Below are 26,069 nucleotides of genomic sequence, written 5' to 3' on the forward strand. Positions count from 1 at the left end.
GTTCTTGCAATCTGTGCGCACTTGCGATAAATAAACACGAGCCCATTCCACAAATTGGTACAAAGAAAGGGTTTTAATCTTGCAGCACTGTTTCCATCAGCATCAAACATCATGGCTTTACAAACTCTTCTAAGAGGTTTATCTTCAACCCAAACACACAATTTCAAGGGCAAAAACAACTGATAAGCAACTTTTTCATTGGTCACTGCAGACCTGTGTTCAGGTGTTTGTCATTGTGGAATTCAGCTGGAAAAGTTCTTATTACTCTACACTTGAAAAATCTTTGCCGGGCATTAAATCTTTTCCTCGAAAAATAAACAGAAAGGTTTACACTTAACATACTGCACGGCGCCACATAAAAAAAATGGTCAGAGCACATCCAGATCAGAGTGTTCCATGTTTTATACTTAAATTATTTTTGAGAAAATGTTGTTTTTCAAGCAGAAACTTCTCTGAAAAAAAAAAAGGGTCATGGAATGACACACAAAAATGCGACTGAGTAGTTGACTTGGTGTGCTGAAATGCCAAAAACACATGTGCAAACTTGTGTTGAATTTCACCACTTTAAACAATTGGACAACAACCCGGCTTTCACACCGGCAGCCTCCAGTTCACGTGAATAAAGTGATAGAACATGAACAAGGTTGACAGCAGCCTCACACCGAAGAGTCAGGCCATGATAAACACTCGACACTGAATGCAGTTTGAAATGGAATGATATCACAGGTGATACATTATGAGGAAAAAACCAAAGCCATCTGGAGCATACCCAAACAAATATTTTAAATTTCAGTGACTACGTCATCTGTGCATTTATAATGCCTGTCAGTAGTGTTGCACTGAAGTTAAGACATCTAAAGTAGTCAGTTAAAATACACACCTTCCACTGGGGGGGCACATGTGGAGCTGCCTTTCAGATAACAGTTTTCACAAAAACGGATAACTAAAGGTTCACACGTACATTTTAAATAAATAAAGCTGCCTGTACGTCAGATGGGATTAGCATCGTCATACATACAGGTTCAGTTGCAGCGTGTCGTCATGCTCAGATCGCTGAATCACATGAAAAGCACTTGCGTGAGAATGAATGTGAATCACACGTGTAGCTCATTAGCTTATAGAAATATTAAAGACACTAGGCTCAAGTTTTTGAGTGCAGGTGTAAACACTAAATAAGGCCGAAAAATATTTCTAGAAAAGAAGCAGTAAAAAAAATATTCCTTAGTCTTACTTCCTGGAATTCTTTCCCTGTTAAATGTTTTCTTCTGGAACATCTGCTTTGCATTTGAACAGAAAACGATAGAATATATATATATATATTCTATACTCTCTTTTCAAGTAAAAGTGATTAGGAAATCAGAGGGAGAACATGCTTACTCCTGTGTAATGATGCATCTCTCTGTGAGGTTTGGGATGGTAAGGCAGTTTTACCAACTATGTGATAAATAATATTTACATATATCTTTCTTCCATTTCTGTGCATCGCAGAAACGGTTATGTTCAGATTTATTTCTCCTTCTAGTGCACAACTAAGAACCCATGGCAGAGCTCTGCATGCTTTGCTTCAGGTTATTTGAATTACACCTTGTTGTTATTGCACAAATAACTTACACATTCAATGTGCACACTGGAATAAGACTCAACGTTAAGACAAATGCAGCCACAACAAGTAAGGACAAACCGAGAGGCTCTGAATGCACTTTGTAACAATGTACACAGATCGATGTACATGTGGGGGTAATTTTGGTCCTCTGTTGGACAGGTCAGACTGCACACAGGCCCGTTCATGAAGACTTTGGTTCCAGAGAGTCCATAGGAGTGGTGGAGTAGAGAGACTGGCTCAGAGGGGATGTTAAAAATGAAAAGTTGAAGGTAGGTAAAGGACAATGAGTTGGGAGGAGGGGTCGATAGGAAGGGTATAATGTGACTCAGTCCTGAAACAGGCTCTCCTTGGACACATTTATTCGAGAGAGGAAAGAAGTTGTTCACGTCTGGAGTACTTCAGCTGCAGCAGGTCGCCCACTTCACTGATGGCCTCCAATGCCTGACAAAGGAACAGAAAAACCAAGATTAATCCAAATACAAAAGATTTGGTCGATATACAGTCAAAAAGGGCACAGACAGATGCTACACATAGCCCAACTAGGAGGAAACCTGTGTTCATAGGTGACATAAGGAGTAAAAAACCCTCATGCTTAGATTTTTAACATCAGTCGTCAGAGTGGTAAAGAAGTGGAGGACTCCAAAAGCAAAGGTGAACAGAAAGCTCCCCGTACAAACCACAACTGAACAGAAACTCCACTTCTTTCCACCGGAGACTGTATCAGCATTGCAACACACTGCAGGGCACCTGGAAACAATTTACCTTCCTCCTGACCTTTTTTTTCTGATTCCTTGGTTTGAGAAATAGTGAGGGCTGGCTTTTCCAAAGACGGAAAAAGCGGCTCCTCGAAGTACTACTACAAAGGCTGGCTGATGCCCTTTAAATGGACTTTTACAAACGGTGTTGACATGCTCCTCAGTAAGATGAATGAAATGTCTTTGGAGAGACAAAGAAGCTCAAAAGGTCCCTGTCTGTACCATGCAGTAATCATTAGAGACAGCCTGGTCTACTGCGTTCCTTCGTAATAAAGGACATATTGGAAGCCTTTAGTATTTAGTACTCATGCAGTGTTTGCGTGGGTTGAAACACACACACACAAAGCTGTCAGTCAGATCTGGATGATTAACAGTGCAAGGATCCATGATCACCAATGGGAGATCGGAATTTAAATTTAAATCATAAATTTATGTTGTTGACAATAGAACAGTGTCTAATAGTAACATCGCCTGAACTGTTTTGCAACGAAAAGGTTTAAAAACTGATTTTTTTTTAGTTCATTTAAAAATGCTGGTGGAAAGCCACATGATTAATCAATCCCAAAGATATTTACATTAAACATACAAATACATATAATTCAATGTAAAAATGCGACAGATTTAACATTTCGTGTTTCAGATTATCGGTCGACTTACAGTGTCAAGCATCTCTCTGGTATGAGCAGCTGAAACACAGAAGCGCGCTCTGGACTCAATGATGGGTGTTGCTGGGAAGCCAACAACCACTGTGCCAATGTTCCTCTTCAACATCTCTCGACCAAAGGCCCTAAAAAGGCAAAAGAAACCTTAGACCATCTTTAGGACAGCAATGCTATCTTTTTAAATATGAAAAATAACGACAACAAATCACACACCCAATTTTAGCAGGCATGTAGAGCATCAGGGGTACAACGGGCGAGTCATCGTTGCCATAGATGATGAAGCCCATGTCCCGAAGTTTCCTGCGGAAGTAGGTGGTGTTCTCTGAAAGCTGCCTGAGACGATCAGCACCTGTAAAGGGCAGAAGGAATTCCAGCTGTAGATTTATCTTTGGTACAAATATTATTACTCAGATTTAGCTTGCAGTTATGTTCTGATGGTCAGTTAATAATGAACCAAACATCAGGTTAAAGGCTTCAAAGTTTCCCTTCCTACATATCATAGTGCCCAGTGCGTTACATGTGCCCAGCGAGAACAATTGGCTGTCAACCAGTCCCCCTCCTTTGGTCTCATAGTTGTTAGCCAGTCATTAGACACACCAGACACACTCAGTCAGACCAACACAGGTAAGTATGGAGACATTTAGAAGTATTGTTTGTGAGTTTCTCACAGACCCACCCACTGAGGTCCTCCACCACATATAAACCATGTTTCCCCACCAAACAGTTAGAACTGATGAAGCTGCTTGGAGGAGCAGCGAAAAGTCTTCAAGAAAACTCTATAAGTCCAGACGCCTCGCTTCAACCTTCTGAATGAAACTGACCTGGATGACTGAGAATCTTCATCAGCACCTGTTAGGACAGGACAACTTGCAGTTTTATGATTTCTATTAGTAGCTAATATTTGGTGAGCTCACACATTCTAGTTAACCTGTGCATACATCTAATCAGCCAGAGTAAAAACACCTGTGATGCTGTCCTTCATATTGCAAGATTAAATACCAGCAAGGTTGATACAATTTTATTATCAACTATTGCTCTGTGGCCAAGTGAAACAGCACGTACTCTGCAGAAGTTTTTCCACTAGTGATGACTCTCCGATCTGCTTTTAGCACCCGTGATCCAAAGTAAAGAAATCACAGTAAATAAGCAAGGCTCTTCTCATGTAAATACCATGTCCTACGCTTATTTGGAGACATCCTTTGAAGACAACAAGAATTCTTTTTGTTTGAGGTCAAGAGGCTGAAACTAAACAGACATCAATCATCACGTGTCAGTCTGATGCACACTGTGGATTCACTCGCTGAATCCTCTGTCCGAGCCTCCAGAGATAGCATCTTACCCAAACAAATAACCATATGGCGCAAAGCGCCAACAGCAACATACATCTGCCTAGCAGTACTGAACAACAGAGCAGGAACAACAGGGCCTCAAAGCACCCTGAGACACACAAAATCTGACATTTTTTTTTCCATAGTTCAGGAATCTAAAGGTGTTCTCCACACTGAATGATCAGCTGGCAAAAAAAACAACAGCTTATAATATCGAGATATTCTGCACATCGTTTGGCCTTGGTCTTATATACTTTATATATCCCAATCAACATATTTACTGATATAAGCTTTCATTTTAATGCAGGCCTTTGTCTGAACGGCCTTGCTTAGCAACATGGAGGCAACAACAAACTTTTAGCAGTCAGCTGTCACTTTGACTTTGTGTCAGCATCTGAATATTCAAAGGCTTGAATTTCAAATAGTGACAGGCCTGCAACCAATCAGACTGTCATTGTTACACTTCTGTGAGGAAGACTTGTTGAGCTATGATATGTTGTAAGGTCAGCTAGTCCGGCCTTCGCAGATATGGTTTAAAGGAAGGGTTGATAACATTTTGGTGAAAGGTAATTCTATGAAGGTTACTCCAGGTGTTTATTCCTGCAGGTAACGATTGAACAGCTGTGAGGCAATGTAATCCGATCTTATGTCAGCATTTTAGAAAGGCTGAATCAATCAAGTCCTCTGAGGAGAAAAGGGGTTTCGCCCTGCCAGAAAAACAAGACTTTGTCATCTTTTTTGTGTGTGAGGGAGAGTCCAGCAGAGTTTAATCTCTGGACCTAAGCACCATGCTGCTTTGTACCCACAGCATGAAGGCAAAGAAGCAGACATATACAAAGAAACACACATCTGAAAGCCATAAAAGGAGAGGGGAGAAGACCCTCTGTCAGCTAGGCCTGAATCGAACAAAACGTCATACAGAAAGACAGGAGAAAGTTGCTTTGCAGGTCTTCACTGATATCTTCAAATTTACAAAATCCTGACTGAAAGATGCAAAATATTCTGCCATCATCACTGGGCACAGCAACTTTAATTTCTCAAGGCTCTTTGTTTGCCCAAAAGATGGAATATCTCAAAACAATTTTATACAATATCACTGCAGCCATCTTTGGATATAAGACTATGTAGGCCTTCTAAAAAAAACTTATATATATAAGTCTACAAGTCTTCCGCTGCAGTCCTCAGAACAGAATCTATAAAACTGATCTGTGCTGCCATCTTGTGGTGGTCAAATTTAAAATCACCCTGACACAACTGAAGTGACTTTGCTATGTCCAAACTGTTGCAGCCAGACAGGAAACATACATAGAACTTAAAAGAATAAAAAGGTTCTTCTGAATAAATATTCATGCTATACTAAACTATGCAATGTATAACTTGCCAGCTAAAACGGTCTTTGCCTACATCAACAACATAAAAAAAGTATATCAAGTATATATATATATATATATAAGTATATCAAACACAGTGCTGTTCGGTATGCACTGCCGATTCCTTCCGATTAGGTGCCTACAAATCTCACTCACACAGACAGCATAGCACATTCTTTGGCACTTACCCAGCGTGGTTCCATCCTCTCCCATGATGATCTTCATAGAGGTGATTATCTGCTGGGCCACAGGAGGGGACATAGAGGTGGCATACATGGCACTATGAGAGTGGTGCCGCAAGTAGTCGATCAGCTCCTGATCACACAGAAACAAATGAATTTTATGTGAATGAGAATCATAAATGAGAACTTGATAATATAGTTTTTTAAGACACAATATTAAAGTGTGTTGCTCCCACTTTTTATTTTAAGTTCCATCTTGTGAAAATATATGCACACTATGCATTTCTTTGTTTTACGTTTGTTTATATTTCCTATTTTTTGTCTTAACTAAAGTGGTAACCCTAAGGTTTTATTTGACTAAAAATGAAAGCATACACTAACGTCTTTCCAGAAAAGAGGAAGCTAAATTGACCACTTCTGGTAAATCAATATTGACCAATACCAACATTGAAAGACTCACAAAAACCTAGGAGACTGTTCAGGTTACTAAGCATGAGTATGTGCTTCAATACTACTAAGTATAGGTGTTATATACCATTGATTACACTTGCAGCTTGTAAGACTTTTTTTTTTACCCGTGTTACCCATCGACTAACCTTTTTTCCTCCAATGTATCCTCCAGCAGCACCAAAGCTCTTGGTGAATGTTCCCATCATGATGTCAACATCTTTGGGATCCAGGCCAAAATAGTCCACCACTCCTCTGCCGTTGGGGCCTAGTGCACCAATACTGTGAGCCTCATCCAGGTACAGGTAGGCCTTGTAGCGCTTCTTCAGAGCTATGACCTCTGGCAAGCGTACAACAGATCCCTCCATACTGTAGGATTTAAAAATGTGTAGGTGTCAATGTGTACACATGCAAGCAGTGTCTATTTTAGGGCTTGATGTATTTGCTTTAGAAATCCCAATGGAAATGAAACTCCATTAACAATGCATTAGTAAAGGGCGTTGAGACACACAAGCAGTTTCTCTGACAACCATATTGATCAAAAGGATTGATTGCCTTTACAGCATGTACCTTCAAAGAAAGAGGGAATACATTATGTCTACAAGAGAGTTGGAACACTTTCAAAGTGCAATTATTGTACTTATTTAAAGAACGTGACATCACATATTATTATCCAGGGATTATACAAAAGAAAGAAAACTAAGCCATATTAATTTCCTACTCATATTTCGTCCCAACAGAGAATATCCAGTCTGCAACATGACTCATGGCAGACTTAGTACTTTAATAACTTTGCATCGTGAGCATAAACAATGTCATTAAATGATATAGTTAAATATAAAACAATTGTTTTTTTTTTGTTTAGACTTTTTTCTAATATGTAAAAACACTGATTAAATCAATGGGACCTCTATGTACAGTTAATATCATACACCATGTGGCAGTGTGTGGAAACAACAAGCATTAGACACTGACAAGATTATGTTGTGCATACCTGTATATACCTTCCACCACAATAAGAATTTTCTTCCAGGGTCGGTGGGTTCGAGGCTGCCCGTGTACAATAGCGTCTCTCAGCAGCTTTTCAAGGCTTTGCATGTCTACGATGCAAACAACAACTTTCAGTTTCAAGTTGTTTAACTGACCCACTGATACTGACAAATGACATTTCTGATCTAAAGACAAATGACTTTTGTCAGCAAATTAAAAAAAATGGTTTTCTTCAGTAATGCGAGAACTTTATTAATTAATAAATGAGCATCAATATTTTATTATCGAGCTTTGATCAATGCTTCTGAGCACTGAGACCATTTCCTCAGTTGAATGTGAACTTGGATAACTGTGAGTCAGGATCTTTGATGTCTTGTGTACTTGTCCTGAACTGTAAATTCTTACTGCACCCACTAGAGAGATGAGATTCCACACAGTACATAAGTCAAACAGATAAAGGAGCGAATGCAGAACTATGTAGAAATAATTGAGCAGGTGTAACATAGCATTTGGATTTTGCAATATGCTGAAACATTCACACACACCAATGGTAAATATATCTAATAGTACAGAGATTAGCTCATGTGTGACTAATGCTGTTCATTTTTATGATTATTAAAGTTCACTCACTGTTGTGTTTGAAGACTCTAATTGTAGAGCCAGACAGGCGTGCCCCGAGCACCAGAGATGCATGATTCAGCTCGTCGCTGAGGATCAGACAACCCTACCACAAAAAAAAAGGGAAATGTAAAAACATGTCCTTTTCACATCACAATTATGGATGTTTTAGCAGGTTGATAAGGAGATTTCATTCTGATGCACTTTTTGTTAAATTAGTGAAACTTCTCTTTACAATCCGATAGCAACCAATTAGTTCGGCAGTTTCGCATTAAAAGGAAGAATATTAACCATCTGTGGAAGCTATAAAACGCTAAAAACATCAGCCAAATCTTCTGGGCTTGTTACATAATACATAATTATGCCACAGTCCAGCGCAAGCAGAAAAGTGACAGCCATAGTAAAGAATTTATAAACCCTTGTGACAGCCTTGTGTCAGGAAGTGCGTTTCTTTGACTCACAAGGAACACTGATATGCACGTCAGCTCAGATTTCGACATCCTGTTCAAGTAACATTGTCAAGGAAAGAATAGAAAAAGAACAGGAATGTGTGATTTGTTGGGGTTAGAATTACAGTGACTGAAACTTCTTTCAATATTTGCTGTACTACGTTTTGCACTTTTAACTGTATGGCTTATGGCAAAATGTCTTATACAATATGTTTTCATTTTAACTATCTGTGCGTGGCTCCTAAATTTTCTTTATTTATAAGTAGCCATGCCTAATACTTGAAGTATTTCCCTAATTCACATATTCACATGCTATATCTTGGGTGTTATTAAAGAGAAGAAATGCTGAAATAATACTTTAAATATGTTATTTTTGTTCTTAAAACTATGCCACATGTTTTTAATTTTAGAATTTCACCCACCTCTATGGGTAACATAAACACATGTTGTAAGTAATCAAATAAAAATATAAACTGCATAATACACAGAAACGGGACAAGAAGGAAGTGAGCAAGTGAACAAAATTCTTCACCTTCCCAGTGAGAGCAGGAATATTCATGGAGTTGGTTGCGAAGCCCATTCCAAAGGCCATGGCTGACTCAACGCCCAGAAACCTGGCAACCAATTGCTCCATTTCCTCGTGGATGTCCAGGTTCCCTGAAAATATGAGCAACTCTGTTAATAATAATACTTTACCTCACCATATTGAGCAAAGGTAAAAAGATTAAAAGTACAAAATGAGAAGCTAAAAATTTGTAAAAATTTGTTTCAAAGTTCTCACAATATATTTCTATTATATCTATCACTCATCTTTCATTTCTTTAAAACCACCTGAACCGCTTTTGATGTATTCTGAAACTGCTGCAAACGAAAGGCGGCACAACTCTTTTTGATTCATCAGAAAAGAAGTGCCCTTGAAAGCAATCACAATCCACCGAAAGCCTCTGAAAGAAAACTCCTTCTTACCAATCTCACAGCGAGTGCTGCCCACTCCAGCTCCATACATTTGTGTGGCTTGGACAGCAGCATCAGCACAAGTTCCAACGTTCTCCGCGAAGCCGAGGTAATTGTATGAGCCCATATTGATAACATCCTTGACCACTTTGCCAGTGTGCCTTAGAGAAACAGAGAGTGTCAGAAATAGAAAACTGGTACCTATACTTCAGGCTAATACAAACAATTAGTAACTTCAACACATACATCTTTCAAGCCTTTTTAGTCACAACCCTTCTCTGCTCAAAGCTGCACCTTTACTGCTACAATTGTCATATATAATGATTACATTTGATAATTAACTGTTCTGAAGCGTACGATCTAATTAGATAAATCGGGAAAAATATGAAGTGACTGTGTTGTGCTTTTCCAATTTGTATTAGCTGTAGCACAAAAATTCAGTACGTTTTCTGTTAGTGTGTGTTGTTGTAGAATTCATAATACTGCTAACATTTTGTTTGTTTGTTTATGAATGATTTGTGGTAAATGATTCTTTATATCTTGAATGACGAGTATCTTACAGCATCTGACAGATACTGATGATTTCAACATAGCCATTTGAATAATAGCTTACGTCACTCTCAATATCAGAAATACAAGGTCAGTGACTTCAAGTGTAAATCAATGACAGAGAAATACAAACATCTGAGGAATAAATTACACCTTGGTTCTAAAGAAACCCTGTAAACATGCAGGCAGCAAACCACAAGACCTCAAAATCTCATACAACTTACTCAAATGTCCAGTTGTAGTTGGGAGAGACTCTCTCTACCAAGTCCATCTTAGCACCAGGGACGCTGCAGATTGGCCGGTTCCAGTTGTCTCTGATCCTCATGTACAAGTTTCTGGTGTAAAAATTTTCAAAATCTTGATAGAGGGGCACAAAATCCTGTAGAGAAAATGGAAAAGCTTACACTGTTTCTTCATGTCTTCTTCACAGTCCTTTATATCCAAAAGGAGCCTTTCTTCTGTAGCAAAGAAGGCCAACAGTTGATTTTTGACTGTTGAACCAGACATAATAGGTGTGACAGACAGCAAAAATAAATACATGAAACATAGTTCAAGTAACATTAGTAGTAGCAGCAATAAATACGTTTTTAGTTTTAATCTGCATTGGTATTTTAAACTGAGGTTAGTACGACTTACTTTCTGTTCTTCTCTCTCACGAGCCACATGGCACTTTTCAATGTTCCAGTGACGGAGGAAGTCTCGGAGGTAGCCGAAGATGGTGAGGATGCCATAACCCATGTAGGTGAGAACAGCAACCAGTAGAGGTGTCTCCTCAAACGATTCCACAAATGGCTTTTTATACAGGCTGGAATTATGTGTCACATTTTGATTCTAGAGGACAACAAAGCAAAAACAAAGTCATTATTACTTCACAAAATAACAAAGACCAAAGCTAAGCCCAAGGCAGAGATTAATAAGTGTTTGTGCGCTTGACTGGGGGGGGGGGGTTCTTCCTTAAAAAGGTAATGGTTTTTCTATGCTTGAGATCTGTTTTCTCATTATATCTGCCACAGCATGTAGCTGAGCAAACTGTGAAAGAAAGCAGACCAGACCAATCCAGTATAAGCTGGGCACAGTCAAAACAGCAGCAGGGCTGATTTGTTAAAACTGTGTTTTTCCTGGAAAGAGAGTTAGGAAGCTAATAAGGGGCCACAATAGGCACAAGCATTCATGGGGAGCCAGTCCTGTGCCCCTGTAGGCCAGTGAGCAACAAACTGGCCATCAATCCAGGGTTCTAATTCATTGAGTTTTATGAATAGCATTATTGATCTTGGATTATGGGACCATATAAATGTGGTCACACATTGGAAATGCTGCAAAAAATACTCATAAAACTGAGTAATTTCAAACTCAGTGATTTTTATTTGTCTACAAAACCTACACGAAACCAATGAGGATGGTCACTCATTACAGCCTCAGGCCTGAAGCTTAGCAACCATACATCATGTGACTGGTCATGCCCTTCCAAGAAATACCTCCAAGCTGGGGAAATTGAGAGCACTGGAGTGTGAGTGTGTGTGTGTGTGTGCATGTGTATGTGATTGTGTTTGTATGTGATTGTGTTAAACCCAGTCAAACAGGTTCATAGAAAATGAATTGAAAGCTGCTTAGTAGCTGTGGTTTATGGAAAATGTGAGAATAAATCAAATTCATATTCAAATACACCAACCGCATGCCACAGTAGCTACACACAGTTTGCCTGATCAGAATCAGAAATACTTTATTAATCCCAGGAGGAAATTGTCTGATGTCATATGTGCTTAATCTTTTATATCTGTGGACAAACACAGATGGAGACAAGACATGCCTATGCCATTTCTTTACAGTTTAGTGTCACACAAACTGTCCCAGAGGACTCAAACTAGTCTTTTGCCATCTGGTCTTTCACATGCTTGCTCTGCAGCGCAATAGATGATGATCATATTACATTGTATACACAATAAGAAAAGCTCATGGTGTAAGCACATGGTGTAACGTTCCACATCAAACACAACTAAGTAAGTAAGTGAACAAGTCCTCCTCCTGCTAGATGCTGACTAAATGCATATATCATTTTTACTGACACTTGTGAGACTACTTTTTCCTGCACAAATTCTGTTTCTAAATAAAAACAGGTATTATGGGTAGAAAACTTTTACAGTGATCTATAACTGAGACCCAGGCTTACTATAAAAATGTTTTAAATCGCACATTTGTTTTGTGGGTATTTGTCAAGCTGATTTAACAAACATTAATGGTACAGCATAGAGAAGGACTTCTCTTGCAGTCTGATTCCTACTGTAAACACTGGGCCTGTGTGTCTCTAACCTTCCTCTTTTAAAGAGCAAGCCCTCCACATGACAATAGAATGTGATGACAAGTTTTCACTAATGTTAGCAAATCTAAATAGGCAGAATCTGATCAGTGCTGTGCATCATATCACACTGTATTGTTTCACATGCTGGTCTAGTTCATCTCAGAGATACTGCATAAGAATGATCCACTGTTAAAAGTCCTTCATATAGATTAAGGTCTGTTGGTTATGGACCAAAGGGTTCTCTACCTCATCGATCAAAAGTTAATCAAAAGTTGCAATGTGATGTTCTCAAATCTAGAGGTAGAGTATTACTTTGAGGACTCATTGATTTATATATTTCTCTTCAGTGAAAACCAAAAGCACATGTATACTCCCACCTTTACTACTACAAACACACGCTCAAAAGAGGTTCCTGTGGTTTTCATTCCAGCTTGGAAAAGACCACACCCATTCATAGCCTGGAGACATTCCTCTCCTGGTAAAGTGTCATGTGAAAGCACTCCTGCCCTCCTCTCTGAGGTCTCTAAGGACACAGACGGCTTCGCTGGTTGGAAAAAAACACGCACCTAGGTCTTCTATATGTATTGGAGTGAGTGTAAACAGACCCGCCTCGTTTAACCCGACACACACACACACACACACACACACACACAAGTAAGAGCAGAGAAACAACAGGGTGTTAAATTACAAAAAAAAGTCACCACTACAGTCCTCCCTGATCAGATGGCAGCTATCTCTAAACAAGTTTAAACCGTATTGCAGCTTTCTCAACAGACCTCAACATTAAACAAAACCAAACAACAACTTCTGAAACCGAGTGATGACAAATTAAGTTTAAACTTTTAAGTTAAACACCGCGTAGCGAGTGAAAACAGCTAGCTTGATGTGTTGCATCGTGGGACACATTATGCTAGCTATAGGGCGTTATATAAGCTAACTACACAGCTATAAGCCAGACTAATTACATTACAATGGCAATTTACTCTTTAGTTCATCGTCATATGGCTCATATGGCATATGGAAAAAAACCTCCCGTACAAGAATGTGGAGTCGCAATGTGGACAAGCTAATTACAAATGAATAATTAAAAAACAAATACAGGCAAAATAATTACGTTTGCTCTACTGTGCTACACAACATTTGATGTTGGTCCTCCCCTGCCGAGCATTTGACGGTTGGGCCTTACCTTCTCCCTGGGGCGACGATACTTTTGTGGCTGCTGAAACAGGCAGTGGTTCTTCACGAAGCCATTTTTACTGGCTTTTCTGCCATTTGAGGTCCGGTGACAGGCGTATCCGTTAACCTGTTTATTCGCTGAGCTTTCCGTCATCTTCGCCGACCACTTATATCTTTGAATTTCCCGATTTAAAGTGGCTCAACTTGTATAACGCTGATCGAGGAGTCATGTATGAGCTGGAAGGAGACGGATTTTAACGCCCACTCTTGCGGTGACCCGCAGGAGCCTGCCGGAAGTCCACGCCTCTGAGTGTTTTCATTGGCCACCACGGTTACTCCATAACAAAGATCGTCTATTTAAACACGTGTACTAACGCTTACGTATTTTCCTCTCACCTGTTTGCTAAATAAAAAAAGAATAAAATGGTAATAAATCAGTAAACCTTCTCGATGGCAAGAGATTCTTACTTGATTTAATTTATTTTACGCGACAAAGAAAATATAATATATGAGTTTTGGGCAGTTAGATCCCACGATAACTATAATGGGAAATTTTTAGAAAACGTTATAATTCTAAGAATTTTCTTAGAATTTCACCACTAAGGGAAAGTCCTAGCGCTAAGAATCTTTGTGAATACGGCCCCAGACGTCTTTAGCATGAAACTGTATTACGACAAAGTAGTGGCACATTAATGTAGGAGCAGAGTGAGAGCTCTTACCCTACATCACCTTCTTTGCTGGGCGTCACCCTCTCCTTCAGCGTGGGACGTCCTAAAGAGCAGCCCGTGGAAATAACCTGCAGTAACCTTTGCTTAGGCGTGAATGGAACACCTTTTTTTTCCACTGTCTCACCTGAACAGGGAGGATGCACAACAAAGGTCAAGGCTATATGTGTAGAACAGGCTGTGAACGAGTTAAATATCAGATTTTTACTATCTCTCACATCTTTTGTCTGGGAGATATTTGAGGGAATTATGTGACCTGTGCTGGTGTTAAAACATTTGGGCATTCAGGCATTTTATCTGGGTTTAAAGTCAGGGCATATTCATAAAAGGTTTGCATACTGTATTTATTACATAACAGTCAGTAGGCTACTGACTTCCTGCTGCACTTCATGGCAAACACCTCCTCTGTTAAGAGTGCAGCAACAATAGAGTTTCCTGGAGTGACAGGCAGGAGTTCACAGTTTATCTCTAGGTTGTACTTCCTGTTCTTTTTCCTGTTTGGTAAATGTGTTCTGGTGAAACGTGCGTATCAGCACAGTCTGTGTTTTTGTGATTGCCCGTGCAGGACACCACCTGTATATTCTTCCAGTGCCTGCTTATTTTCAGTCAGTAGTAAAAATCAGCACTGCAGTCCTGCAATGCTGTTTCTTTTCTTCCTCCTAGATGGCACTGTTGGGCCACAGTAAGGTGGAGTCCAGTCCGAGGTTATGTGCTGGTACTGTGGGTTGTATAGTTCAGTGTAAGAGCCCATTGTTTTATTAGCTGTCGCCATCCACGATTAAGACACTAGATGATAACATCTAATGATCTGATTCTCAGATCAATTTTCAATCCTCTTCTCAAGGTTGTAACCTTGAGCGTGGAATAATAAAACATCAGTCAGGCCGGTGCTTACCAATGTGCACAAAGGCAGTTTAACACCCATCCCTCCCAAACCTGATGAAGGTGATAAGGATCCAGCTTTAACAGAATCAGAGGCAGGGTTAAAAGCAAAGACGACCTGCTTTCACTGATACAGGAGCATTAATGAGTGCAATCCATTTTGATGACACTGCCAGTTCAACATACTTCACATGAAATAAGCATTTATTTGTTCTTGACTAAAGAGAAGATTAAATATGTATTTATATGCTGAGGATGCCAAATATTATTGATCCGATGGGCTATAATTACTCATAATTAACTCTAAATGTGACCATCTACCTTTGTCAGTGTGATGTGGCTGAATCTAATTTCCCTGTGTTCTGATAAATATTATAATTACAGCCTCCGCTGACAAGGTTGTATGTCTCTATGGTTGATGTTCCTACAGCATATTGCAAATGGCATATTATTTCCTATTCACTGAAGAAGGCTTCCCGCTCTTTGTTGCAATTTCCCTGCTTTGATGTCATCTAATGAAATCATCAGGGAAAATCAATCTCTCCTCCTTTTCCAGCAGCAGCCTATTAAGACCCAACGCTAGGACAAGTCTCAGCAAGCAGCCATTTTTCATACTTCAGCGGCGTCTAAATGCTCAAGATAACAAATGATGAAATCACAATAGTACACAGGCAACCACGTAAATGAGTATAAACGAGCGCACTCATTGCTGGGAATTAAGCTCCTGCACAAACAGAGCATTTGCAAAAGTCACATCACAATCAGTGATCCATTCCAGTGCTCACTGATAGTCCCAGTCAGCTGTTGAGCACTTGCCTGGCTAGTTGACACTAAAAGGAGAATAATGGAAAATGGGATATGTTGCATCTTTAACATGTGAGCCAGCTTGCTTCCATTTAAACTACAGTTCTGCTGCTCCTTTTTTTTTTTTTAAATGAAGGCATCAGTCAGTCCCTGACACCGAGAAACTCCAGAGCAGTAAATGATGTGCACTCCCACCACAGTTGGGCGGGCTCAGCCGCCTATGTGTGGAGCGGGTAGGCTGCTTCCTGACTGACACAACCATTAGAGATTGTTACACCTGTCTAAATCTTTCCTTCCGTAAAAAGATTATCCACAGAGGGAGCCACTGAGGAGAGGATGGATTCTTCTCTCTAGGATACAGGTAAGGCAGGCGGGGCAAACAGACTGACAGGCACAGACTATTTTCCCAGAGAGCAGCAGACTCTGTCCGACTCTAGACTGCTCACATAATGATGAGTGAAATCTGGCCTGAATGAGCACAGATGAGGAACTAATGATAAGAAAGTGATTGAGTGACAGGGGAAGGATGGGATGTTCAGGTGTGTTTTTTAGAGCTGAACGTCAAATTTGAGAGATTCGAGATTTACAGAATTTGAGACTTTGTTGTCAAACTATAAATTCATAGTATGCACAAGAGTGAAAATGGACAGTAGGTCCACAGGGAACATGTGTGACACTTAAAAAAAGGTTACAGTTTTGGGTTCGATTTAAAAAAAAAGTTTTTATGTCACTTATTTTGAATTATTCTTACAATGTTGATGACTCAGAGGCGTATACTCATTGTTATGTTTTCTCCGCTCTGGCATCTTATCAATCCTGCCTTCATTCATCCCATTCTAATTTGTTGCCAGAAATTAATGACTCTTCTCCCTGTCGAGATAATAGCCATCTTTCCTCAAGAGTAAACTACTGGCAGAGCAGACTGGGAGAGAGGTGGCCTCCCTATAGCTCCAAGGACACACACAGGAATATAGGAATCATGCACTGTTGGCTGTTTTTTTTCCATATCTGGCTCGACCGCACACAAACTGTAAAGTTAAGTTAAGGAGATGCAGATTGCTGCTTTGATTTTTATCACTTGCCTTTTACAGCTATCAGGCCTTGTCATGTCCAGCTTGTTTCAGCTAGTAATGCAGTGTGGGATTGTTGGTGAAAAACTGTGCCAGTGACAGACAGGTGATGAAAAGTGGTTGATGGTGTGTATTTTTCAGCTAAATGAAAAGGCAGCGTCACTCAGAGCAGCAACCTGTGATACTGAAAGAGAAGAACAAATCTCATGAAGGCAGATAAGATCTCTCTCTCTCTCTCTCTCTCTGGCCACTGTCTTCAACAGGTCAACGGCAGCAGTGGGGAAAAATTATGAGCAAACTTATTGCTTTGCTGCCACAGAGGAAGAGGAGAAATATCACAGAATAAACCCAGCACTCCTCTGTCAACTGGAAGAAGTGAAAAGATGTGCTGCAACAACTCAATATTGTTTATTATTTCTGGGTTTGTTTCCTTGTGGAGTGAAGATAAGGAGCCATCCATCACGGTCTCTAGTCTGCGACCTGAGGATTCCATTATGGCCCAGCACAATATGTCCAAGGTTTACATCCAACTGCACACAAAAGCAACGCCAAAGAACCAATTTCCTTTTACCTTCATGAATAAAGGATCTCGTTCATCTTCCTCTGTGCACATTCATAAAGGCAGACAAGAAAGGAGTGGAGACCCATTATCAAGCTGTCCTCAAGCACTTCAGCGGGGTCCGAGCCAAAAAAATCCAGGCTGACCGGAGGCACACCTTTTCTCTTGTTCACAAATAGCAAACCTGCTGCACTGAACAGCTTGAACTGATTGTGTGTTATGTGTCTTTGTCAATGTGCTGGGACCCTTTCATTGCTGCCAATGTACAACAATCATGACTCCCCTCTGGGTCAGTTCCCCTAAGCTGGTATTTGTCATATCGATGTCTTCACACTGACACTCATACCAGGTCCTCACAATAAACCCCCGCTGTCCTTAAATCACCTCACACTGCTTTCCATCCACCAATCCAACCACTCAACATTTATTCACACACAGCTTGAGCCTGTTCTCCTTCCGTGTCATTGCTGCAAAGTAGATAACACATATCAAACAAACACGAAGATTCAGTGCGAGGGAAAATGAACGCTGAAGAAAATGACATCAGAGCAACTCAGAATCTTGGTGTTCTGTTGTTTCATTAGGAACACAGGGAGACTCTGAAAAACCGCCTCCTTTCCTCCATGCTGGTGAAGAATTGGTTGACTTTTGAGCGTGTCAGCTTCTCCTCACATGAGTATAGGTCAACAGTAAATCACATCAGAGCCACTTTGCTGTAATTGAGTGAGGGAACGATGTGCTTTAGCCTGTTTGCTCCACAGTTTTTCTCCTTTTCTAACAGGAGGGAGGGGAGCGATGCCAACTCTGATCACCAGCAGTGAGAAGAATGAATTGAAAGATTTAATCTGCACGATTATTTATGGCTGGTCTTTGTTTTGCAGTTTGTTTACACTCATTATTTCAGCCACTCATGATATCTGTTGATACATTTATAACCATAACTTGCAACACTTGTATATGTGTGTATTTGTTTAATTTATGATGTTGTTTATCCTCCTCTTATTACTTGGTTGACATAAAAGAGCCATTTAACACCAGAGTGAAAAAGTGCACAACATGGACACCAACTGGGAACATAAAAACTTACTATTTTGCTATGATTGATTTTGTTCTAGTGGCTTACATTATTAACAACTACAGTATACCTGTTTAAATAACTGACACCCAAAGTGTGCTTTTGCTCATCATGCCCTGATCTTTACATATGTTACTACAGCGACTGCAACCGATGTAACCTTCTCTGTCCAAAGCAAGAACAGCTTAAGGCTATAATTTCTCAGATGCTAGTAAAAGCCCTGCAATAAAACATAGCAATCAAGCCCAGAAGACTGCACTCATTCAGGAAAGTGTTACTACAAACACCGCCCACCGGAGACAATATAAATCTTGCTCCTATAACAACTGTCTGAGCCCTACTCGGGCATGAGTGAAAGATGGCATGCTGTAGTGATTTCTGAGTCCGCTGGGCTGTGTAATGCCACAGTGATTATTTTCCGAAGCCCAGGAAAAATAAAAACGTCAGGCTGCATAAATCATAATTAAATGGAATTAATAGAACCAGTTTTGGTCTAATCATTGCATAAATCGTAAAACCCATTTTTAGTTTAAAAAAAAAAAATTGTAACTACTCACACTTTGTAATTAATGGCTCCTCTGAATGCGTATCAAGCATTTAATCATCTATGTTAAGAGGCTACATTACTCAGGAAATTATTACAGTAATGGAAGTCTACTCTGTGCAAACTACAACAATTGGGACTTCCCACTATGTTGTTAATGTTTCGATCCTGCAAATCTGAGTAGTACTATAAAAACAAAACAAAAAAAACTGGCAGAAAGCAAACAGTGCATCTCATTTCTAAATTCGTAAACACATTTGTTTACTCAAACAGAAATACAGAAAGCCCAAATTACACACTGTATGAAATTTATTCCATTGGAAGTTAGGGTAGAATTGTAAAGCTGGCTTCAGGTTCCATCTTCCAGATCAGGTTTATACTGCTGTACATATAAGAGAACAAATATAGACTGCGCTTACAAAGACATGAGGGGCTTAAATAAAGCAAAGCTAAAAAAAATGAAGAAGGGGTACAAACCAGAAAGAGTATCTGCTGGGTTTAGTGGCTCTAAACCTTTAATATTATATGTAAAAAAAAAAAAAAACTAAAATCTATTAATTCATATATCACCAAACACTACCAGGTACATGTGAAATCACTGCAAAGCCCAGGGTTTTGTTTCGCTCCACTTGTCCGTTCATGTCCTGTTTAGCTTGACACTAAATACTAAAAAAAGACGAACAGAGAAAAGTAAATGAAAGTGTAAAATGTCTTCTCCCACTGAGACTTTTATATTACAAATTCTGCTTTACCCAGGAGAGGGTGCAGCAGCAGCTATCTCCTCATTTTCTAACATGTCATCAGCTGTCCTACAGGCCCCCCAGCTGCGCTCACTCCTTCCTGCGTTTCTTGTCATGGTAATCATCCTTTGAACGGTTGCTAGTGGAGGGTCTCTTTGAACCGCCGTGCTGCTTGGCTTGCTCCAAGAACTTGTCCAGACCGAAGGGATCCTCCTCAAACTGTACGGGCCCATCTCGTCTCTGGCTGTGGTCAGTACCTGAGAACTCCTTGTCCGGAACAAACCTGGTAACGGGTAGGAAAAGAATCATCAGTATTTACTGCAAATTCCACCATTGGTCATTTTATGTCATCTTTAAGGCTTAAACAATTTTTATAACACTAAAAAGCATCAAAGTATTTTGTTGCCTGAATTTAGTCAACAAAGTTTTAAACCTTCTGTTTTGCACCCTGTGGCAAACAAAGATTTCTAGAGGACAATGACAATCTGGTGATCAAACATATGGGACAGGCTATGGTCGGCTAGCAGAGGGGAGCAAGGCTGCCACATGGACAGGAGCTCCTGCTGGGACTTCATGTCTTTTCCCCTAAAATGAGGCTAGAATGACTGAAAATGTTTCAGGCTTTAGAAAGGGTTGGCTTAGAAAATAATAACGTTTCGTCCTCTTGTTGGTGACCTAATATGTTGTGAATATGTTTGTAAATACAGAAACAGTCAATCAAGAAAACAAATGTCTACCACAAAATATTTCAAACCCATTTAAACTCTTTGCAGCAATGTTGTCACACTGAATTAAAACAATCCATAGTACCTGTTGTTCTGCATAAGTGAGTCAAAGTCATCTGCATAGGTATCTTTATCGATGTTCTTGCTGGGTCTGTAGATGTTCGCGCCCATGTCCCTGCCACCGCGGAATGGCTGGTCATACACGTTGTACACCTCGTCTTCACCACCAGCAAAACCACTGTCCATACCCTGAAAAGAGACAAGAAAGAGTGATTTAATGGTACAACCTTAGTGAATGTGCTCTTTCATCTGGCCAATTGCTTCCTTTCTACACCAAGAAAAAATATAATATCTCAGTTAAGTGAATAAAACAGCCAGGCATCTATTATTTATGTTCTGAGGATTTCAATTTTTATCTCTCTAGAGACTTTTCCACTTAAACCCGACACTAGTGAAACTAACCTTGCTCTGATTAAAGAGTCGCTGGTCATACTGAGCATCACTGGAGGAACGAGGGTTAGGCTTTCCCAGAGCAATGAGCTCACTGATGTCCCTGTCCTGGTCCCTCTGCAGCTTCGACCTAGGACAAAGAACAAGATTGAGCAAAGGATCCACGGTGGAAACAACAGACAACCACAGCAATGAGATAATATCTGACTGTCCCATTAAAAAGAAAACACACAATAGTTTAGCATCGTAGCATCGACATTGGAATTGGTTCAGTGCTGTGACAGGATATGAGTTTTATGTAAACATGGAGGGTACACTATAAAATCATATTTCCAAACAGTACTAGGATTCTGCCTCTAAAGCTGCATTTAAGGCTGAAACACAGCTGTATAAAATGTTAAACTTTTGCACTGAGTTCTTGGTGACTTTATCTTGATTGTCCTTCAGCAAACAGCCATTTCAAAGTTAAGTGAAAGGTAATTTTAAGATAACAAGGTCTCTGCATTTTGACAGCTGGAATTGTGATTGTAATGAGCTCTCCTCTGAATTTCACTTCCCGCGCTCCTCCAGGGACCCACAATTCCATCAACTGACAACTGACACTGCACACAGAGACTTCACACACAAATACACACTGATTGTGCATCTCATATGCACAAACAGTTTGGGGATTTTCGCAGACAAGGAACTCTGCTGGATCCTGCTGTGTTAGTTCAGTATTACGGCTGGCCTTATGAATGATTCAGCAGTGAGGCGTGCATCTGTGTGTGTGTATACAGAGGGGAAGGAGTGGGTGAGTTCACATGTGGTGTGTTTAAAGTGCGTGTCCAGCACCTCTTATCAGGAGCAGCCCTGGAAATGTTCCGGTCGTGCTGTCTCTCTTTCCTTCTGTCATGACGGATCTCGTCACGCTCCCTGGCCTCGCTGTCCTCGCCACCTGCAGCATGAGACAGCGGGGAAATAGACGGATGGAAAGGCGGAGAAAGGTTGTGAAGGGAAATTTAAAAAAAAGAGAAAGAAAGAATGAAAATCAGACACAGATGAGGTGGAACAGCACAGAAAGGGTGGGGGAAACAATGAGAGAGAACAGGTAGGTTCAGTAAATTTGTTATTACTTAATTTTATTTTCCTGTCTCCAAATAATCATTTAAAACACGGTCAGTGGGGGCAGAAACCTTTAAAGAACTACAGTCTTTTATCTTGCTCAAAAACCTTGGACTCATATGTGCCATACAAGCTAGGAATTTATTGTATTATTCTTTGGGACTCACCTTTGTCGCCGTGACTCTTGATGCCAGCTCTGCGGTCTCGGGCCATTTGAGCCAGTTCCCTGAGCTTCTCCTCTTTCTTTTCCTTCTCCTTCTGAGCCATTTTCTTCTCTACTTGCGCTCGCATCTCCACCGCCTCTCTGGCCTAAATACACAAGAAGCATTTAAATATCAGCATTAGGTTCATACTTTAAGCAGTGTACCATTCTCATCCACTTCTGATGATTATACATTACCTTTCTATCAGCAATATAGAGAGCCTCGGCCAGCTTGGCAAAGTTTTCATTAATGTGAACTGTTTGTAGACCCCTTCCATCAGCAGCCAAACGTTTGTCAAGTGGAATGGTATAGCCCTGAAAGCAACCAAGCACATCAAGAGTGAAAAAAAAACACGAGCAGGAACAAATAAAAGTCAAATAGATATCAAAATTTCTACAAAACAAAACAAACCGAATGGTCATGTTACCTTTGCGTTCTTCCAGTTAGAGATGCAAGGAGGAATCTTCCATTCCTGCTGCTCTTTGACCGTCATCTACAACAAAGACATTCAATCAAACACTGTGCCATTAACCCAATTTTGTAGTGCAAATCAGAACATTTCTAACATTTCGGTCCACTCTACCTTTCTGCTTGGAGAATGCATGACAGGAGCAGGGGGAGAAGGAGGTCCTCGAGGAATTTTCTTGTTAATTCTGTAACACACAATTATACACATTATAACTTCTATTGAAGTTAATGACTTTTTACTTATGAAATCACTTTTAATAAGTATTTACTATATTAATCACAACTTTATATGTAATAAGTCTTCACAAAGACAGAAGCACCTTGAACATCATCTTGTACATCACTAAACATAGCAAATTCCCTTTACTATCAAACAAACAGGCCATCGGGACATTGGTTCATGCTTCTGTGACACGTTTACTTACTTAAAACGTGGAGGTTCCATCGGATCTTTCTGCATTTCGACCATGCGGATCACCCTCTGTTTGGCACCGGAATTAAATGCCACACCCTGCTGGGATGGGGTGTATCTTGGAAAGGAGAAAATAAGATATGTCAAAAGGCATTAGACTGTACCCTCAAACATACAAATATGTAGGTGAAAAGAAAGCTGAAATTATGCTGCTGGGTTTAATGGCTATTTTAAATCATTGTTAAGAGCTAGTGTTGAATTTGCATTGTGCAAAACTTGCATTTCTTTTGTTTTCTCAGCAGTAGTAGAAACTTACTGAGGCTGGAGTTTTGCGTGCCATTACACAACATAACATAATGAATAATGCAAGCATTGGATGTTGGTGGCACACAAATTCATGTCATTGTGCCATAACTTTTACTTTAAGTGCTGCATCAAGAAGTTAATTATTCACAAAATTAAAATTTCTTGAAAAAAAAAAATCTATCGTACACCATTAGACATCTGCTAAAACCAATTTAGCAGATGTCTATTAGCTATTCTAAACGTCCTACCTCTGTACATAGAACTGCACATTCTGTACATAGAACTGCACATTTTGCTTACTCTATTTTATTTTTTTTTTCCTATTGTTTATTCGTATTTTTATTTATTCTTATGCCTAAGTCTACTGTTTATTTTTTTTTATCTTAATTTAGTTGTGTATAAAGTCATATGAAGGGAACTCGCAAAGTAAGAATTTCATTGCTCAGTGTAACTGTAAAGTGCTGTGCATTTGACAATAAACTTCTTGAATCTTGAATCTCTTGAATCAAGAAAATGTCCATGTGGCTACTAAGACAATATTGGGGGTTTTCACTGCTGAAGTGAAACCAGTGACAAAATCAAATCAAACACATACCTGATATACTGCGCAGGGGCCTGTTTATCTGCAGCTCTAACAGGCATAGCAGCAGCAATCTTTTGAGAAACCTGCTTTTCCAGGGCGGCACGGGTCTTCTCTGTCAGCTACAGAGGACAAACAGCAATATTTATATTTAAATGCTTTTGTATTATTAATGCATTAAACTGCATGTAACTCAGGCAAGCCAAACAATACTTAGATTGTTAGTGCACTGTGCCATACCTCTTGTACAGCCTCTTCATCAGGCTTCCTTAGTCCTGGTGTGTCTTCATTAAGAACCTCCTTTGGTAGCAGATCAGTGTACTTACTGAAAACTACCTATAAAATAAATGATGAAAAATATTTAGAAAAAAATGAATAAAGTAATGCCCCTTTCCCTACTCGAACGATCTCTTCAAATTTGTAATTTTCAACAATGGATCTTTTATTACCATGCACACAAATGGTGGCATCAGAACAGGAGAGCTTTTTTGCCTGTAATAAAATGTGGTCATACCTTATCCTTTCCCTGTCCTTGTCTAGCGATGGCATCATATTTAATCTTTCCTTCAGCATCCACTTGCACTGCCAGGGCATTGGATGTCTTCTTCTTCCTCCCCATCTCCAGAGGAAACTGGGCCACATGGATTTCTGGGAAAGCGCCTCCATCTCCAAAGTCCTGCAAAAACACAGCACAAACTAATCTGGATGACAATAATAGATCAATAATAGGTATCCCCAACCACCAAACAAAATGACCCACGTATTAGCAAATACAACTGATTTACCTCAAGGGCGCGAGGCACCCAGCCTTTTCTGTGTCCGTACGGAGGTGGCTCTCTACGGGATGAAACCAAGGCGGTAGAATAGGACTTCTGTGCCCGGAGTCTCTCCTCTGCCTCCAGCTGGTCCTGGGACAGCTGGGTCGGCACCGGCAAAAAGCTGGACAGAAAAATAAGAAGGCACGTTGTGTTGTAAGTGTACGTTTAGCTAATGTTAGCCGTTGCTGACAAACGCTTTGGCGTTGACGAGTTATATCAGCACTTAGTGGTTACATAATATGATTAAAAGCCACAAAACGGTCAAGCCACACACCTATTTAGTAAAACAAAATATCAAAATAGAAATCTACATTACAACCACACGACCTATAAATACGAATAGTGAATATGGATGCGTGCTACCAAGTTAGCTTATGCTAAAGGTTTAGCCTTAGCTGACGCTGAGTATAGCTTAGCTTTGGTAAATAGAGGAAGCGAGGAAAAGCCAACAAGGAAGATCTAATAAAACAAATCGGCGTTAGTTCTATATTATGAAACACGAAGTGAAATAGGTCCGTGATGATTATTTCGTAAATTAAAAAAACACAGGGCCTTGTCGTGGAACTCACCTCATCAGAGACATTTTCCCTTCTTCCGTAGCAACGAACTGCGCATGCGCAGAGACAGCATAGAAATGAACAGAATAGATCAGAATACATGGACATATACACGTTTATATACAGAATAGAACAGTATAGAATAGAACAGAATAATAACAGAAAAGACAGTAGGTAACTTATGCAACGTTGTACAGAGGGGGAAAACAAAAAAAACAGAAGTTTTTTTTAGTAAGAACCGCTTATGAATTTTATAGTTTACTTTTCAAATGAAACATTACTTAGACTTAACTGATTCATTACTGCTGTACCAGTCCCATTTAGGCATAAGTGTTTCACTAAATACTAAAATGAGGAAGAATATAAACGCTTGAATAGTAGAATTATGTAATATCATTTAAGAGACATTACTATTATACAGAATTTCTTTCTTATGTATAAGAATTTCTTTCTTCTGTGTCTTTTTTCTCCATGTGTTTCTCAGAGGAGGAGGCGGTCTGTCAGTCTTTCAGCAGAGACATAGTTTAATGTGACACAGGGTAAAAGGACACGTCAAAGGAGATCAATCACAGGCTGTGGCACAAGACAAGAAGGCTTTTAATAAACCCAATCATCTGCTTGCTTTTCTCTTTTTTAATGTGCCTGGCATTTGGCATTGAAGAGCCCTA

At 39.8% G+C, this 26,069-nt stretch overlaps 2 protein-coding genes across 2 annotated transcripts; both read right to left on the minus strand.

The window, feature by feature from the left end:
• Positions 1 to 54: 54 nt before the first annotated feature.
• On the minus strand, positions 55 to 13,653 carry sptlc2b (serine palmitoyltransferase, long chain base subunit 2b). The gene is made up of 12 exons (XM_028397202.1): positions 13,390 to 13,653; positions 10,544 to 10,738; positions 10,132 to 10,286; positions 9,371 to 9,519; positions 8,937 to 9,061; positions 7,968 to 8,061; positions 7,342 to 7,447; positions 6,497 to 6,716; positions 5,907 to 6,033; positions 3,234 to 3,369; positions 3,016 to 3,145; positions 55 to 2,044 (listed from the first exon to the last, which is right to left on the minus strand). The coding sequence occupies exons 1-12, from the start codon at positions 13,531 to 13,533 to the stop codon at positions 1,961 to 1,963; spliced, it is 1,665 nt and encodes a 554-aa protein (XP_028253003.1). The 5' UTR covers positions 13,534 to 13,653; the 3' UTR covers positions 55 to 1,960.
• A 5,676-nt stretch (positions 13,654 to 19,329) lies between these two features.
• On the minus strand, positions 19,330 to 25,473 carry snw1 (SNW domain containing 1). The gene is made up of 14 exons (XM_028398092.1): positions 25,414 to 25,473; positions 24,812 to 24,965; positions 24,541 to 24,702; positions 24,267 to 24,362; positions 24,042 to 24,148; positions 23,154 to 23,258; positions 22,844 to 22,913; positions 22,688 to 22,753; positions 22,458 to 22,574; positions 22,225 to 22,366; positions 21,788 to 21,890; positions 20,966 to 21,083; positions 20,589 to 20,752; positions 19,330 to 20,061 (listed from the first exon to the last, which is right to left on the minus strand). The coding sequence occupies exons 1-14, from the start codon at positions 25,425 to 25,427 to the stop codon at positions 19,869 to 19,871; spliced, it is 1,611 nt and encodes a 536-aa protein (XP_028253893.1). The 5' UTR covers positions 25,428 to 25,473; the 3' UTR covers positions 19,330 to 19,868.
• Between the last annotated feature and the right edge of the window lie 596 nt (positions 25,474 to 26,069).

This window comes from Parambassis ranga, chromosome 24, assembly GCF_900634625.1.
Source record: "Parambassis ranga chromosome 24, fParRan2.1, whole genome shotgun sequence".
Taxonomy (NCBI): Eukaryota; Metazoa; Chordata; class Actinopteri; family Ambassidae; genus Parambassis; species Parambassis ranga.